This window comes from Syngnathus typhle, linkage group LG22 (genome assembly GCF_033458585.1).
Source record: "Syngnathus typhle isolate RoL2023-S1 ecotype Sweden linkage group LG22, RoL_Styp_1.0, whole genome shotgun sequence".
NCBI lineage: Eukaryota > Metazoa > Chordata > Actinopteri > Syngnathiformes > Syngnathidae > Syngnathus > Syngnathus typhle.
In genome coordinates, this window is record NC_083759.1 from 4,310,179 (window position 1) to 4,326,471 (window position 16,293).

Consider the following 16,293-nt stretch of genomic DNA (forward strand, 5'->3'; position numbering starts at 1 on the left):
CCTTTAAGCCCAGAGGGCTGCAAGTGCATCCAGCCAAAGCCATTCAATAAGTGCAAAGTCTCAGCATCATTTTCCCCCTGCTTACAAACATAATACATTAGAGTACAATTGTCGTACAAATATTTTTATTGATGGCCTGTTGTAAAATAAGATGACGTCACGGGGCGAGAGGTGTCATTTCCATGTTTGATAACCGATGTTGATTAGCAGTCATGATTACTGATGTGCATTACAGTTCTTTTAAGTGAACTGAATCTTTAGAATCAGTTCTCTCAAAAGATTCAGTTAAACGAGTCGTTCAACGTTGCATAGAGAACGTGATGTACCAAATTCCTTGCTTGGCAAACTCAAACTTGGCAAGTAAAAATGGTTTTGATTTAAAAGTGAAAAGTGCCACACCCACCCTCACCTCCTGATTGGCTGTTTAGTCTGTGACGTCACACGGACACTCATTAGGTACACCTCCATTTACAAGTGGAGAAAAGGCCAATTCATTAGGGAAAAATCATTGTCAAAGCTTAACTGAAAGTGAAAAGTGCCACACCCGCCCTCACCCCCACTTTCTGATTGGCTGGTTGATCTGTGACGTCACTCGGACACTCCATTAGGTACACCGCCATTTACAAGTGTACCTAATAAAAGGCCAATTCATTAGGGAAAAATCATGGTCAAAGCTTAACTGAAAGTGAAAAGTGCCACACCCGCCCTCACCCCCACTTTCTGATTGGCTGGTTGATCTGTGACGTCACTTGGACACTCCATTAGGTACACCGCCATCTTCAAGTGTACCTAATAACAGGCCACTTTATTAGGGAAATATCATGGTCAAAGGTCACAGGTGTCAAGCTCTAGTCCTCGGGGCCGCGTTCCAATATGTTTTCCAAGTTACCCTCGTTAAGCGCACCTGCGTGAAAAGTTTTAGCTCCTGCAGAACGTAAAAGCAGCTAAAACTTTTCACGCAGGTGCGCTTAACGAGGGTAACTTGGAAAACATATTGGAACGCGGCCCCTCGAGGACTGAGGTCGAAACCCCTGGTTTAAGTGAATAGTGCCGCACCCGCCCTCACCCCCACCTCCTGATTGGCTGGTTGATCTGTGACGTCACACGGACACTCCATTAGGTACACCGCCATTTTCAGGTGTACCTAATCACAGGCCACTTCATTAGGGAAAAATCATGGTCAAAGCTTAACCGAAAGTGAAAAGTGCCACACCCGCCCTCACCCCCACTTTCTGATTGGCTGGCTGATCTGTGACGTCACTCGGACACTCCATTAGGTACACTGCCATTTTCAGGTGTACCTAATCACAGGCCACTTCATTAGGGAAAAATCATGGTCAAAGCTTAACTGAAAGTGAAAAGTGCCACACCCGCCCTCACCCCCACTTTCTGATTGGCTGGTTGATCTGTGACATCACTTGGACACTCCATTAGGTACACCGCCATTTTCAGGTGTACCTAATCACAGGCCACTTCATTAGGGAAAAATCATGGTCAAAGCTTAACTGAAAGTGAAAAGTGCCACACCCGCCCTCACCCCCACCTCCTGATTGGCTGCTTCATCTGTGACGTCACTCGGACACTCCATTAGGTACACCACCATCTACAAGTGTACCTAATAAAAGGCCAATTCATTAGGGAAAAATCATGGTCAAAGCTTAACTGAAAGTGAAAAGTGCCACACCCGCCCTCACCCCCACTTTCTGATTGGCTGGTTGATCTGTGACGTCACTTGGACACTCCATTAGGTACACCGCCATCTTCAAGTATACCTAATAACAGGCCACTTTATTAGGGAAATATCATGGTCAAAGGTCACAGGTGTCAAGCTCTCGTCCTCGGGGCCGCGTTCCAATATGTTTTCCAAGTTACCCTCGTTAAGCGCACCTGCGTGAAAAGTTTTAGCTCCTTTCACGTTCTGCAGGAGCTAAAACTTTTCACGCAGGTGCGCTTAACGAGGGTAACTTGGAAAACATATTGGAACGCGGCCCCTCGAGGACTGAGGTCGAAACCCCTGGTTTAAGTGAATAGTGCCACACCCGCCCTCACCCCCACTTCCTGATTGGCTGGTTGATCTGTGACGTCACATGGACACTCCATTAGGTACACCGCCATTTTTAGGTGTACCTAATCACAGGCCACTTCATTAGGGAAAAATCATGGTCAAAGCTTAACCGAAAGTGAAAAGTGCCACACCCGCCCTCACCCCCACTTTCTGATTGGCTGGTTGATCTGTGACGTCACTCGGACACTCCATTAGGTACACCGCCATTTTCAGGCGTACCTAATCACAGGCCACTTCATTAGGGAAAAATCATGGTCAAAGCTTAACTGAAAGTGAAAAGTGCCACACCCGCCCTCACCCCCACTTTCTGATTGGCTGGTTGATCTGTGACGTCACTTGGACACTCCATTAGGTACACCGCCATTTTCAGGTGTACCTAATCACAGGCCACTTCATTAGGGAAAAATCATGGTCAAAGCTTAACTGAAAGTGAAAAGTGCCACACCCGCCCTCACCCCCACTTTCTGATTGGCTGGTTGATCTGTGACATCACTTGGACACTCCATTAGGTACACCGCCATTTTCAAGTGTACCTAATAACAGGCCACTTTATTAGGGAAAAATCATGGCCAAAGCTTAGCTGAAAGTGAAATGTGCCACACCCGCCCTCACCCCCACCTCCTGATTGGCCGGTTGATCTGTGACGTCACACGGACACTCCATTAGGTACACCACCATTTTCAGGTGTACCTAACAACTTTATGCATTTTTTATAGGTGTCAAGAATGTGTATTTGAGTACTTGCTCTTTATTTTGGGGGACACAAACACATATGTAAAACGTACAACGTAAAACACATAGATTTTTATGTTTTCATGGCCAAAAAAATAAAAACAAGGAATAAAACACCAGACAAGTTTTAACATAAATGTTTATTAAAATAATAATAGTAAATTTCAAACCAGCAACCTAATATGAGATTGCAGTAGATATATTGGATAACAATATGTAGGCGTGTATATGCATACACCTTATTTAAAAACTACTGTAAGTGTTATAAAATAAAGATTACCCAAAGAGAAGCATAATCTCCCCGCTGTTACATAACGGCGCATCCTTTCATGCAATAAAGTTAGCCGTTAGCTAACGTGCATAAAAGAAGTGGTGTTTCTGTGAGTGGTTCTTTCTTTCCTTGGCAAATCGACATTCACCCCCAGGAGGGAGGTTGATGCACGGGAAGGAAGGCAGTTCAGCCATTGACTCGTTCGCAAACGGGAAAGTCAGGATTCGTTCCCTCACTGACACTGAGTGGGAGCTTCATCACATCTCTTTATGGCCCTCACACTGGGCTCGTGTTGCACCACATGATAGTATGACAACGAAGCTCCATAGCAACTAGACCGTTAACAGTGAATGGACTGCGCAGTGTGCTTTAATGCCTTGCAAAGGGAATATTAGAAAGTCCCTGTTGAGCTGGCTGCACTTTGTGATTCTCCAGTGATCACTTCCAATTAGCCTATTATATAAATGGCAAACTGCAATATAAAAATAACCAGATAGCCAGACAGACACACAATATATAGTATACACTCACGCGAGTGAGTGAGTGAGTGAGTGAGTGAGTGAGTACCTGATTTTTTAATATTAAAAAAATCCTTACCACACATGGTCATTTTTTATTATTAAAAACAAAAGCCTCACTGTACATGGTCATTTTTTATTATTAAAAAAAAAAAGCCTTATGAGAGATGTTTTTTTTTTTTTAAATACAAAAGGCTTTAAAAATGTACTTATGTTATAAGGTGGTCTTGATACCACACAGGCTACTTACAATCCAAGTCAGGTATGTACACCCCTAGACTACCAATGATTGGACTAATGATTTTTTCATCAATAACTATTAAACGTACAAAACGCACTGAAGCTTGTCATGGAGTTTGGAAGTTCTCCTCACGCTTCACATTCACTCTAAGTTTGAATTTTTCACAACAGTTTAAAGGTGGAACAAATGAATCAAAGTTTCCTTGTACTCCTTGTTGTCATGGCCTGGGGCAGGATGAGTGAGTAATATGAATTCATAGCCACACATGTCACTCTGAAATCCAACAATGATCTTATTGCAGGTTAATGACATGAAATGGCATTTGGACAAAAAAATATGAACCATGTGAAAAGACAGCAGGCAAAGCAGGAGCTCATAAGATGTGCACACAAAAGGCCATCCTGGTGTGGACCCTCCAGTAAATGTTGTCTCGCCCGGTCTCTTTTTCCTCTCTCTGCATGAATGAACAGTGTATACATTTACATAATCATCTATAGGTAAATGATGCTACTCAGTTACACATTTCATTTATATGGAAATGCAAGTGCCGTTTGGTCTAAAAAGAATCCATTGAAGTGTTGGAAAGTGGTTGAGAAAATGTGTTTTGGTGAATAGTCGCTGGCGGAGACGATATCTGCACACCTTTATCTCCCCTCTCGAATGAGACTATCACAGGCGCACACACAATTGAAAAAGTTTGGGAACAACATTTTTCTTTTTAATTTCAAGGTTCGGAGTCAGAGGAGCAGAAGACGAGTCAAGTACTAACACAAAAAACATCAGAGTGAAAGTTGACCGATTTGAAAATAAACAAGAACGGTTTAGCGATAAGTAACGGAATGGTAACAAATCAAAAATAATAATATCGCAGAAACAATACATGAAATTAGGCTGCTACAACAACAACAGAAGAAAATCAAATACAAAATGCTGAGCTGACAAAAAAGGTGTCACAGTTAGAAACCAAGGAAGAAATGAAACTGAAAGTTAAGGTGCTGGCAATTCTTCTCCAAACCCAATAGAAGAAAATCATCATCGTCATCATCTCTATTTTATTCCTCTTTTCAGCATTTTTCAATTGTTGCTAAAAAATCAATCAATCCATATATACCATGAAAATCATCAAAACAGTTATTAGTCCACGGAGTGACAGTTTCAGCACAGTCAAAAATCCACTAAGAAAAACCAATCTTATTTAATATTTGACCATAAAAAAAAAATCCTTGATCATTTTATCTCCAGGCAGTGCTGGCAAAAGATCTTCACTCTTGCTACAGTTGTGAATTCAAACAAAACAAACGTAGAAAAAAAACAAAAACAGAACACTAAATACACCAGCAAAGAACATCTGTAATAAAATATCAAATTAGCTTTTTGGACGAATTCATCAGCGATATACTTAACATAATTTCAGATAATGACTTCAGTATTTCAAAATATGAGGGAAAACATGAGATGAAGTGATGTATCACATCCTACTGGGTGGTCACAGTGTTTGTGTGCTGCCATCTTTCAACAACCAATGCTTACAATAATGAAAATAAAATTTAAAAAAAAGACGTAAATTTTGCACTTCAACCACGTCCATGAAAGCTACGAATCCTCAAACTGCGTCTTTCCCGCAACCTTGAAATCCCGCCCCGACAACAAATGCCAGCACCAATCACGTACACCTCACATGCAAGCTCCCAATGGCCCAAATGACAGTGATTGTATTTTACAAGGTTACAACAGACAAGGTCGGGGGTCATTAGTACTCCGATGGATCAAACGCACGCACGTAAACCTCCGATTTTTTCGGGGTCCTGTGGATTCCCACGCTTCCGATAGTCTCTGGAACTCCTTTAAAAGATCCACGTGGAGTCCCAGTTAAAATGTGCATCTCCAGAACTCTTACACTCGTAAGTGTGCTTTCACATGTCAAGTCTTATTTGTTGCTTTTCTTGCGGAAATGTTCCAGCGACTCGGAAAGAGTTCCAAAGAGATCACAGTTGCCAATATGGTACTGTCAAAATGTTTCTATATTTGTTTCTAACAGTTTGTTGGGAAATGACTTGGATTCTATACATAATATTCCTTGTCCTTGTCTTTGGGTCTCTTGTTGGCGGTGCTGCTTTTGGCGCCGCCGCTAGGCGCTTTATCTTTCACCACGGCGCCGTTGGTTTGCGCCGAGTTGCTGATGTAGTTGCGCGTCTCGTCCACCTGGTAGGACCCCTCGTCCCTGTTTCTGTACTTGTACATGGCGTAGAGGAGGATGAGGATGCAGAGGGCGGCAGCTGAGACAATGCCCACCACCATGCCCGTGGTGCTACTGGATTCCCGTATGACCTCCGAGGCCCCAGGCGGGACTCGCCGCACCACGCCGGGCACTGTGGGTAAGGCGGCGGGCACCGTGCGCAGCATGGGCGAGGTGATGTAAGGACCCCGCGGCTTGGTGCCGTCCGAATCCAAAGATGTGGGGAGGGGCAGCAGGACTATGTCCGGCTGCGGGGGTTTGACCTCGCGGTTGTTCATTTTCCCAGCGGGCAGCTTGGGAAGTATGGCCGAGGGGGCCGCCGCAGCTGGCGTGCCCCGGGGGTTGGGTAGAGGCAAGGTGGGTGTAGTCCTACCTGCCTCAGAGGCTTTGCTAGGCCTCAAGTCCTTGGCCTCCCACTTGGGTGCGAGGGCTTTGTAGCCGCCTTCATAGGTTGATGTGGTCAAGAGCTTATCTGTTACCAGGGAGAAGGTGTTGTCAAAATCTTCATCGTCAGTCGGGGGCAGGCTAGAGTCGAATGCTTCGCCAGAGCCAAACCCCGAAATCACCATGCCATCATCATCATCATCATCACCAACATCATCACAATCATCGCCGCCTCGGTCCGACAAGCAAGGTACCCCCGCCTCGGTGGCCATGGCCAAGGATTCTTTGGTGGTCTCGATAATGGTGAGGAGGGGGTGGAGGGTTGGGGGAAGGGAGATGAAAGAAGAACGGGTGGATACAGAAGGGATGTCTATGGGATCCTCCATTAAAATGGGGATGACTAGCTCCCCTCCTGGAAAGTGACAAAGAGAAAGAGACAGACGTCAGGTGGCAGAAAGATTTCCCCATACCAAAGAAGCAACAAAAAAAAAACAGATGACCAGAGAACGCAAAATGCAAAGCTCAACATAGGAAAAAAAATGATACCCAAAAATGAACATTAAGAAACTGAAAAGACAGTAGCAGTGCAAACAGAGAAAAAGGTTAGAACCAAACAAGGAACAGCCATTAGTAAAGGTATGAGTTGCATCAAAAGGCTCGAAGGGATGCATAAGGGTGAGCCACAGCAAACTGACTCCATAACATCTGGAAGGATCCTCACAACTGGACTTTAGATTTCCTCATTTTCCACTCACTTGTCAATCATTAAAAGAAACATGCACATAGAAACAAACAATGTAGCCTAGTTCTTTTAGTAGTACTAAATTAATCGATTTGCTTTTGGTATTCTTCGAAAAGAGCCTGAGATCAATTTTGCTAACCAAAACAGCAGCACATAAGCAGGAACATAAAAAATCTCATGGGTGATGAAGCCTTGACGTCTAGTTCTTTCATTAGCATAGATTTTTTTGTATTTATTTACAAGAGCTGAATGTCTGAGCTCAATTTTGCTAACTAAAACAGCAGCACATAACCAGGAACATAAAAAGTTTCATGGATGATGAAGCCTTGACGCCTAGTTCTTTCATTAGTACTAGATTTCTTTGTATTTATTTAAAAGAGCGGAATGTCTGAGCTCAATTTTGCTAACCGAAACAGCAGCACATAACCATCATCATGGATGATGAAGCCTTGACGTCTATACGTGTCAATGGCAATGAATGAGTTAAAGTCCCAGAGGCCACTATATTGTACAATTCCCTTTTTCTACTTTGTTTCAGATTTTTCTGACACGTGAGAAGTTGTAGGCCCGTCACACCGTCATTCTTTATTACTCTCTCTTTCCATTGCTAGTTCCTACAATTATGTTTCCAATAAATTGACAAGTGAGAAGATTGGCACAGGTTTCCTTGACCTAAAAAAAAAAAACATCTAAAGTGTCATAAAAATGGTGACATCCTTCTGAAGGATGAATATCTACTTGCAGTAAGTTCCTTAAGAGGCTTGGTTCATTTCCTTAAATTTAAAGAATATCATTGTGCAAACCAAAACAAACTAACTTCCATGGAAAAGTCAAAATAAATTTACGGGTGTAATCCACTGATCCAAGCCTATTAAAAAAAATAAAATAGGTTATGCTGAACAGGCAACTATTTCCCTCGTGAATATTAATAGGCTCCCCGATTTGCCTTGGCCTCTCTTGCCTTTTGACCTTTTTACCACAATGGCACAAAGTCATTTCAGTGACATCTGAATGTTTTCTTATTGTCACTCTGACATCCCAAATTCGGAAGAACGTATCTTTACACATGTTGGAATAGCATGTAAAAATCTTTTTTAAACATTCCCAGTTGGTAATAATTTCACACTGGATTTGAATATGACTATTTTCATTATTTCCAAGGAGGACTATTTTCCACGGCAGAACGAAATATAATCGACATCAGGAGGTTCCGCGATGTAACCCGATTGTTTAGTTTTAAAACATTCAGATGTGCATTGAAGCTACTCATCCTCTTGCCAAAGTGGCTTGTTTGTACATTGCAAAGGCTCACAAACAGGGCACTAGAAAAAGATGCAAACCTTATGAAACAGCAACATGGGAGGGAAAAAAAAGAGAATGCAACAGAAATGATGGAAAAACAAAATAAAAGAATGAAAGCATTGCAAAAAAAAAAAAAACTTCCTGTTAGAGCAAACATTGTTGAAACATTCACAAAGTAAAGCCACAGATAGAGCTATTCAGGGATCAGTAATAATTAAAGAAAAACAAAATCAGCTCGGAAAGAGAGAAACGACAAAGAAAATAATAAATCATAGAAGCCTACAAAAAAAGACAGTTTTGAAAGGAAGAAAGCATACCATCGGTTTTGTCAACTTACATCAACAAATTGCCCGCATGATTTTGGCAGGAAGAAAAAAAAAAAGTTTACAAAAGAAAGTTGGGTAAGAATGCCTTTGGACAAGTTATATGTAGATTACACTTTTGGATTATTTTGTATATATAGATTTTTTTTTTTTTTTAGACAGGATGGTACAGGGAGGCAACAACACATCCACATCCACACATCATGACATGAAAAATAATTGTCACCATTCTCTTCAGGGTATATTTATATACACAGAAATATTTTTATTTTTATATATATTTTTAAGTATAAAAAAAAAAATCTAGAATTTTTTAGTTAATTTTATACAGCCTCACTGGATGCCTTTTTTTTTTCATTATCCTTACTACCTTGTTCATTGGCTATGATCAAAATGACGGCTGTATATATCTTAGAATGTCTACGTTAAAGGATATGGGAGTGGGGGGGGGGTGACGGGGGGGTCTATGAACATACTAGGAAGGAAATGATATAGATGGGGGTGAACGTGTACATCAGTTGCCATGTCCATGTAAAGGCGGCACGAAGCGGTCGGGCGGCATTAGAGCTTTTGGCTGTAAGGAAGGGAGGGGGTGGGGATATACAAACAATGAGCATATAGTACATGCCCATCTACAAAAGAGAACAGCACTCTCAACACTGACAGTTTTACAAACCCTAAGCTGCAACTTCTTTGCCATGCACCAAAGCCACCAAGTCATTACATTCCAATTCCAATCTCAGATAGGCATCAAGTGACAAGAAAAATAGTAGAGATCAGCATTTAAACACTTTGCACAGATAGTGGCTCGAACTTTGGAGGTGCTTTTTTTTTTTTTTCTCTCTGCGCGTCCATTTCCGATTTTTCTTTTTTTTTTTTCCAAATTCAAACTCTTTTTTTGGTGCGGATTCACAGAGAGAGAAAAAAAAAAGGGAAGCTTCAATCTAATTGAGAAAACAATCATAAGAAACATCGTCAGTAGTCATTCTTAGCAAATTATTCGAAATTTCAAATCTTGACATTTATAGAAAGAAACAAAGGTGCACATATATGCTTGAGAGCATATATGTGTCCAAAGGACAAAATAAATAAATAAAAAGAAATAAGCAAGAAAGAAAGGCATTAATTTTGTCACACTATACCAAAGATGAACAACCAGAAAGCACACACTGAGGAAGACAATAAGAAAGAGGAGGGACATTTTAAAGGTAAAGTGTCACCACCTTCCTTTAACTAATAATAAACATTATTATTATTAGTGAAATACATTTCTTTTGTTAGTATTTTAAACACAGGACAGGGCGTGCAATCTGGATGTACGTCAGAAAGGAGAGGACCATTTTTCCATATGTTTGTTTCAAATTGCACTATTAAGACGTTGGGTTAATGCATGCTTAAGTAAGTTGCATTTAGGGAGAGTAAGAGAACAGAATACCACTACGACAAGCTGGAGTTATGTTAAGGGTAGAGGCTTGACGGAAAAGGGGGGGTGCCTGTCACCAAGGGCTGCAGGATGTTTTCTCAGGCAAAGGAAGCATTGGTAAGCAATTCAACGAGGGATAAAGGAGCGCCACATGTTAGTTTGTCCTATAACCCAGCAAAGGGTCAAAGTAGTCTAATTAGTCATTCATGAGCAACCAACAGCCTTCGTCTGACAGATAAAAAGTTGAGGTCATGGGTTCCACAAGAGATCAAATGGAGAGTTTAGGATTTTTAATGAGGTGTGGCTACCAATATTTTCATTCGAGTATTTTCTTTTTAGGCAAGACTGTCTTTAAAAATGTAATGCAAATGTATAGCAGCTAACGACAGAGAGAATGTGAGTTATTCTGTGAATTAGCATGCTCGCTCAAAGTAGAGAAAATACAACTTCACTAACAACTGTCATTTCCAATTGATAAACTTTTAGCGGTTTTTTAGCCTACCGTATTTTCCGCACTATAAGACGCACCTAAAAACCTCAAACTTTCTCAAAAGCTGACAGTGCGCCTTATAATCAGGTGCGCCTTATATATGAAACAATATTGAGCCACTACAGCAGGTGTGTCCAAAGTCCAGCCCGCGGGCCAAATGTATATATCTTATATACGGACAAAGTTTTAAAATGTGCCATTCATTGAAGGTGCGCCTTATAATCCGGTGCGCCTTATAGTGCGGAAAACACGGTAGTTCTCGTTGCATAATATTCAGATAGCATTGTGATGTATGCCAATCACCCACATTACCACCTTGTCATATTTGAGCCTTAGCTCTGGATGCTCCGCTTTGCTAAATCAAATATTTTTCTGTCTTGTCCCCTCTCAAGAAATATGTTTGCAGTGCACAAGCAGTCAAAGTGACTCTGTTGAAGGTAAAATTGATCTCGCTCTGCCCTTGTTTACTTGGCAGAGTTCGCACTCTGTTGTTTGCTTTGTTTTTTTCTCCACAAAGCATTTGCTAGAGAGAAACCTGCTGCAGTCAAAAAAAGAGCTTCAAATAGAGGTTGAGGACCTTGATGTTCTGGTAAACATTTTAATCCTAGCTAAGCACTTGCACAAGCATTTTGCATCTTCTCAGTAAACACGGAGCTTTGGCTTTGCTTGCCTACCCAAATTTTGTTTGTGTTCCACGCTTGTCCAGATGGACGCGATTGGACGGATGAAAGCGCAGCCTCGACGGAAATATTCTAAGTCTCCGTTTCACTCGACACACAGCTGCTTCTATTTTTTTTAAAGAGAGACACGTAGGGGGATACAATCTCAGTACTGTCGCCTTTTATCGGTGAAAAAAGAATAATCTTTAAGAGTTTTCTCGAGTGAGAGCATTTCACCGACTGGTTGTTAGAGGTATTCGCCCTTGAGGGGGGGAAAAAAAAATCTCTCATATATTACACCTACAGGCTTCCGAAGCAATATTAAGTAAATAAGTCTACAATCTTGATAGTCTGACAGCCTCAGCAGTTTAAAGGTCGCAGATGCAGAAATGTATTGAATGGCACTTCTCTTCACTTCCCCATTTGCCGTGTCTATCCTGCATTTGCTGAACCGTCCAAATGGAGATGAATCCTGACCGCGAGTAAGGGATTTAACCACGTGGGCATACCATGAAAGCTGAAAGCTGGAGCGCCAGCACTAACCAAGTCAATGTGATTTCAACCCTGAAAATTGCGAGTCAGTAATTTGAGGACTTGAGGACTTGCATTGTGCTCCGAGACCTGCTGAAGCACTTTTATTCACCTCTCACATGTAACAGGCTGATTAGCAGATGGCCATGAAAGGACGGGCTGAATATTATATTGATGCCTTCAAATCACCTTGAAAAAGTAAGAGGACTGCTGACGATTAGTTGATATTTTTACATGACATTGAAAAAGTTCAGGCCTATTTTTATTAATACGCGGTGCATCTAAGATTTTATCAGCAGTCCGTTTTTCCACGTTGACTTTATCCAAAGACTGGACATTGTGTGTGTGTGTGTACATACTATGCACATGTAAATATACATATACACACATACGACAGATTAATTAAATCAAGGACCAGCAGATTCGTCAACAGCAGTTGTCACACTAAATGCTGCTTAAAAAAAAAAAGATCATCGTAACACAGCGGTGAGCAGAAGAACAGCTGTAATCTACATATTACTTTTACATGTCTACATTTTAACTTTTTAAATTTTTTTAACAAAGATATGGGGGTGTGCAATTACATGTCACTTGTTTGTGTATGTTTTTTGTGTGGTTTTTAGTTTGTAAAGACTTTTAGCTTGTATTGTTTTTTATTTTAGCAGATGCAGTGATCGGTTGGCACTTTTAAATTTCGTTGTACATGTGACAATGACAATGAAGATCTGTTTTATTCTATTCTATTCTATTCTATTCTATTCTATTCTATTCTATTCTATTCTATTCTATTCTATTCTATTCTATTCTATTCTATTCTATTCTATAGCTGCCACAACTAAAATAATTAAATTCAGTGTCCAGTGTTATTTGCATGGTTGTTTTAGGTCACTACTTGTAATGCAAGTGGGCACAAATCTCCTTGTTTGCTCTCTTGTGGAACCCACATGGGATAAAAAAGGGTTGAACATTTTTTTTTTCTTAATATATAGAGAGGACAGACAACAGAACCATAAGACACCCACACACAGCAGACAGGACTGAGAGACATCACAACAAGTTCAAGCATAAACGCAAGACATCTCAAAGGGAGGAGCAGGCCTGCCGCTGTGTTCCCACATTCTGCACAAGCCTGCTTGGTGAGGAGGTTAGCAGACAGAGAAGTAGCAGAATGGAGGCCAATCATATACATGCAGAAGCTGGGCCATGTCGAGAAGAGGAGGAGGAGGAGGGGGGGGGGGTTATTTGTTAGTTTCTGGAGCTGCACTACGGTCCAATACAGGGTACATGCCACAAATGCCTTCTACTTGGAGCAACAGATAGAATAGAAAAACAGATATACTTTGTAGCAATAAAAGTCTTTTTATGCCATCTGCATTCAAACCGTATATGCAGAGAGGCGGGACAAGAAGATGGGTGAGTGTGGATGGAGGTGGCAGGGGAGTCATTCTTTCACACACACACACAACTTTCTTCAGACAGAATGGGGTCGCCTGCATGAGGCAAAACAAAAACATGATGGCAATAAAAGATTTTGTTGCCTTTCATTTCCCTAAGTTGTTTCGACAATGAGGGGATATGTTTGTTTCGAAGCCATATGGCACAAAATAATAAATCAACACAAACTTGATGAGGAGGAGAACTTTGAATTTTTCCAACCACCAAAATTTCATGCGGCACAAGATGAGGCAAAAACGGGAGGAGCGGCGGCTCTATCCTTGCTTGGAGGATGTGACGACGGATGATGAGAAAGACACCCCACAAAAAAAAAAAAAAAAAACTGCCCCGGTCGCGTCCCATACTACTTCAACCATCCCCGCCAAAACAAAAACGATGAAACAAACAAAAATCAAAAGCTGAACTATAATCAACACAAAAAAATGTGCATCACAGAAAACCAAAGCAAAATTAAAACAATGTAAATCCAACACCAGGTCATGCAACTGCATACGGCTGAAAGTGGGTCAAGAAATGAAGAAATGAATTTCTGCGTCAACATGGTGAAATGTACGATCCGGGTACATAAAAGTGTGGACTTGTATGTGAGTCACCAATGTATATGAGGGAAGGCTATTGTGTTTAATTCACACTGCAACCCTCCATATTTGACAAAACTTGGGTTTGAGTATTATTGAGTATTATTCCACCTCAATATTCTCTTAATGTCATGACAGTTTTTTGTTAGGACTGGTTGTGTTAGCAATAGTCACAATAATATATTGACAAAAAAGCAATAGCGTCATTACAATTAACCAATAAGGGTTTAATCTCTCATCTCATGTGACTTATTCAAGGTCATAATGGCGTGCAATAAAGTAGCAAGGGCATTTCAAGAAAGAATTATTTTTATATTGTTAATATATGAATACAAGTATGTTACTTTAGGCCACATTATCTGTGTCACCAAAAAAGGAAAATAATTGACTGTATTCTCTAACTTTATTATAAGCAGGGGCGGAGCTATGTGGTGGCCATCTCGATCATTGGCCCCCCCCCCCTCAGACTACTCACACACCTATGGGAAATTTGCATTTTATGACTACCTCTCACTAAAGTGTTCCGTCAACTTGGCCACCCCACTGAAAAAAAATTCCACTTACAACCGTCAATTCAAAACAATACGACCACGATCCAAGCTCAATATTAAGCAGTGTTGTCATTTGAGCACTCAAACCCAAGCTTCCTCAAAAATATTCCTTTCCAAATTTTTCGGATCCCATTTGAAGTGTGCGTGTTGCATAAATAAATGTGTTTTCGTGTTGTGTACAGGGAAGAGACAATGCGCACAGAAATTCGAGGATATCTGTTCTCTATTAGAATGTTTCAGGTAAGGCAGACCTCCAACAAAAGGAAACAGAGGTACAAACAAGAGAGAAGGAATAGGAGGAGGAGGTAAGGGAGGAAGAGGCTCTGTTGCAGTTAGTCTGCTACATACCACGGTGTCTATGCTGAAAGCATCTTTGTTCTCCAAACAAACTCAAAATGTATCCTCGGTCAAAGGAGACACACCCACAGCAAGAGGAACTCAGGAAAAGGACGGATACATTTTGTAGCATCAGTGCGGGTGGCATGGGGGCTGGATGCTAATTTTGCACTTTAGCAAGTAAAGCTGCCTCTCCACTCAATGCTGAGAGACCAAAATTAGTATCAGCATGCCATCATGTCAGTAACCAGTGTGACCCCCGCAGCTAAGTGTAACTTGGATGTTGGAATCGTTCTAATTCCAAGGGCCTGATTTACTCAAGGTTTGCAAGTAGGCAAAAATATTACGCAGGATGTTCGGAATGAGTTAAAACAAACAAAATCTGGCTTTTATTTTGTTGTAATTATCTTTGCGATTGATTTCTGTCATCCACTAACACTTCACTTGCACTCCCAAATTTTTCGTACAGCTCTCGCAATCGAACTATTTGAAATTTGAGTAAAAGAATTGCGTAAATGTTAGGGACTAAACCGATTAGTCGACAAGTTGACTTTATTATTCCACGTCAAACTTTAAAGGTATTTACATTAGTGTTATAGTGAGTTGTATTTTAATTTTATTCTTCACAGTTCTTCATGCGGAATTGACCAATTATAGTTTTATTAAATTACAGTCGACTGCAAAAAGTCGCTATTTTAGATCTTAGTAAATCAGGCCCTTATATAAGTGTTTATTTACAAATAAGTGTAACATTTACTTTACTGTCAATGTGCAGGTAAACTAAATTTACCTACACAAAGTTCCGAAAATTGATACTTAAAACCACACACATGAATTTAGTAGGAAGTTATATGAAAAAGTTCCCTGAATATATTTAAACTTAAATTTTGGGTGGGATTCGGAAAACGTATATAAAAAAAAATACTGTACGCATATTCTAGTACAGTACAAAGACACACAACAGAAAATTAATTCACTAATTTATTCCGTAAATAAATGCAGTGCAGTTTAGCCTCTGGCTAACGAACATCCTTTGGCGATATACAGTAGCGTACTGATTTTAAACAACTTTTGAATATATAATATTCTATACACATTGTCAGAGGCTAATTTTAAAAAAACTAAAAGTGGACCAGAAATGGCAAAGACCCATAATTTATTTTTTATTATCTTATTTGGGATTATTATATTTTTACACTTATATGATATGAATATCACTTTTCGTTTTTTTATTTAATCATTATTTCCTCTGAGAAAATCACAGTACAAACGAAACATGTCTTAGTTCCACTGTTGTGTACCATTAAATTTTAACCAACTTTATATTTACACTTTTTCAAATTTATTTTATATTATATTTTATCACAAAATCCTACTAAATTTGTGTGTGACAATGTTTTAGAAGGTCGCTATTTTTCAACACTGTCTTTTTAAGTTACACTTGAAGCTCTAATGG

General features: G+C 40.3%; 1 protein-coding gene across 2 annotated transcripts in view; it reads right to left on the reverse strand.

Annotated features, from left to right (window-relative positions):
• Positions 1 to 4,382: 4,382 nt before the first annotated feature.
• LOC133146487 (neurexin-3b-like) overlaps positions 4,383 to 16,293 on the reverse strand; it is a 143,362-nt gene continuing 131,451 nt past the window's right edge. For both annotated transcript variants that reach the window (XM_061270285.1, XM_061270283.1), the window contains one exon: positions 4,383 to 6,859. In XM_061270285.1, the coding sequence (XP_061126269.1) occupies positions 5,889 to 6,859 (971 nt within the window). In that variant the 3' untranslated portion in view covers positions 4,383 to 5,888. The remainder of the gene's footprint in view (positions 6,860 to 16,293) is intronic.